General features: G+C 39.9%; 1 protein-coding gene across 1 annotated transcript; it reads right to left on the minus strand.

Moving 5' to 3' along the window:
* Positions 1 to 1,911: 1,911 nt before the first annotated feature.
* LOC148786671 (uncharacterized) lies at positions 1,912 to 2,580 on the minus strand. Its single transcript, XM_088886225.1, has one exon. It carries the CDS (start codon positions 2,578 to 2,580, stop codon positions 1,912 to 1,914), a length of 669 nt encoding a protein of 222 aa, XP_088742351.1.

Raw genomic sequence — 2,580 nt, forward strand, 5'->3', positions numbered from 1 at the left:
CAATATCCCAACAGATTGGACTTCGGCATTTTCTTCCATACAAAGCTTCATATGGAGCCATTCCAATACTGGAATGAAAACTGTTATTATAAGCAAATTCCATCAGTGGTAAATGATCATCCCAGTTTCCTCTGAATTCAATTACACATGCTCTCATCATATCCTCTAATGTCTGAATCGTTCTTTCTGACTGCCCATCGGTCTGAGGGTGAAACGCTGTACTAAAATGCAATTTTGTACCCAGGGCCGTTTGCAAGCTTCCCCAGAAATGAGAAGTAAATTGAGGATCTCTATCAGAAACTATAGAGGTAGGAATGTTATGTAATCTCACAATTTCTGAAACATACAATTCGGAAAGCTTATCCAAAGAATCATTTTGACGGATTGGCAGGAAATGTGCAGATTTAGTCAATCTGTCAAAAATCACCCAAATAGTAATCTTGTTCCACTTCCATTCAGGTATAGTCAAAGGATGAAGTTACCAGCTGGTGCTTGGTGTTTTGCTTTTACTTGCTGACAAGTTAAACAATTTGCTACAAACTCTGACATATTTTTCTTCATTGTTGGCCACCAGTAATAGGGTCTCAAATCCCGATAGATCTTAGTACTGCCAGGATGCATAGCATACGGAGCATAGTGCGCCTCGTGCATAATTTTCTTTCTCAACTCCTCCACGTTCGGCACGCATATACTCCATGTTATAGCAGATCATACCCGCAAGTTGGTCCATCGTCTTTCTACTCAAAGCATCTGCTACAATGTTTGCCTTTCCAGGATGATAGTCAATGGTGCAGTCATAATCCTTCAAAAGCTCCATCCACCTTCTTTGCCTCAAATTTAACTCTTTCTGTGTTGGGATATACTTCAAACTTTTATGATCTGTAAATGTTTGAAATGTCTCACCGTATAAATAATGCCTCCAGATCTTCAGTGCATGTACTATGGCTGCTAACTCCAGACCATGGGTAGGATAGTTCATCTCATGTGGCCTCAACTGCCTCGAAGCATAAGCTATAACTCTCCCATGCTGCATCAAAACACAACCAAGTCCTTGTCGTGAAACGTCAGTAAATACCACATATCCTCCATCCCCAGACGGCAAAGTAAGGATAGGTGCTGAGGTGAGCCTCTTCTTCAACTCCTCAAAACTTTGAGCACATTTGTCATTCCAATTAAATGGTGTGTTCTTCTTCAACAAGTTCATCAGAGGTTTTGCAATTATAGAGAAATCCTTTTCAAATATTTTGTAGTAACTAGCTAATCCAAGAAAACTCCGGATCTTGAACACATTTTTAGGTGGCTCCCATTCTAAAATAGCCTTAACTTTTGCTGGATCAGGTTGTACCCCTTCTTTTGAAACAACGTGCCTCAAAAAAGCAATTTCCTCCATCCAAAACTCACGTTTGCTGAATTTACTGTACAACTGTTTCTCTCTCAAGACCTGTAAAATAATGTTCGTAAATGTTGTTCATGTTCCTCGGCACTACTCGAATATATCAAAATATCATCAATAAATATAATCACAAATTGATCAAGGAATGGTTGTAACGTCTTGTTCATCAGAGCCATGAAAGCTGCAGGGGCATTCGTCAATCCAAATGGCATAACGACAAATTCATAGTGGCCATACCTGGTCCTGAAATCTCTCTTTGGGATCGACTCTTCCTCAATCCATAGTTGCCAATATCCTGACCTCAAATCAATTTTAGAGAATACAGTGGCACCCTTTAGCTGATCAAGCAGATCGTCAATCCGTGGCAGAGGATACTTGTTCTTGATTGTGATTCGGTTAAGTTGTCTGTAATCGACACATAATCTCATACTCTCATCCTTCTTCTTTACGAATAATACTGGTGCTCCCCATGGTGAAATACTAGGTCGAATGAACCCTTTATCCAATAGCACTTCCAACTATTTCTTTAATTCTTTCAATTCTGACGGAGCCATTCTATACGGTGCAATTGAAATAGGTGCCGCCCCAGGAATAGTATCTATTTCAAAGTCTACTTCTCGATGAGGTGGTAGTCCAGATAATTCATCAGAAAAAACATCAGAAAATTCCCTCACCATTGGAACGTCTAATACACCCGGACTAACTTTAATGGTATTGTGCACACTGGCTAAATACGCCTCACACCCTTCTTTAATTAGATTAAAAGCGGTCACAGCAGGAATTAAGCAGTTGGGTATCACTTTTCTTTCCCCCATTATAACCGTATTCATCTTCCCATTGACTTCAACCATCACCTCTTTTGCTTGACATTCCACTAAAGCATGATTACTAGCTAACCAGTCCATCCCCAGAATGACATCAAACTCCCTAAGGTCTATTACAACCAGATCTGCATATAAAGTAACACCCTCCACTACTATTGGACAAGATCTCACCACCGTATTCACTAATACAAACCCACCGACAGGCATAGACACATATAAGTCATGTCCAAATGGTTCTATTTTAGCATGTACACGAGATGCAAAATCATGTGATATAAATGAACAAGTAGATCCTGGATCAATCAACACATGTGCACTAGAATCACAAATAGAAAAGCAACCAGTGATAACCTCGGGTGCCAT

The sequence above is a fragment of the Sesamum indicum genome, linkage group LG10 (assembly GCF_026168435.1).
Source record: "Sesamum indicum cultivar Baizhima isolate 11 linkage group LG10, ASM2616843v1, whole genome shotgun sequence".
Classification (NCBI taxonomy): domain Eukaryota; kingdom Viridiplantae; phylum Streptophyta; class Magnoliopsida; order Lamiales; family Pedaliaceae; genus Sesamum; species Sesamum indicum.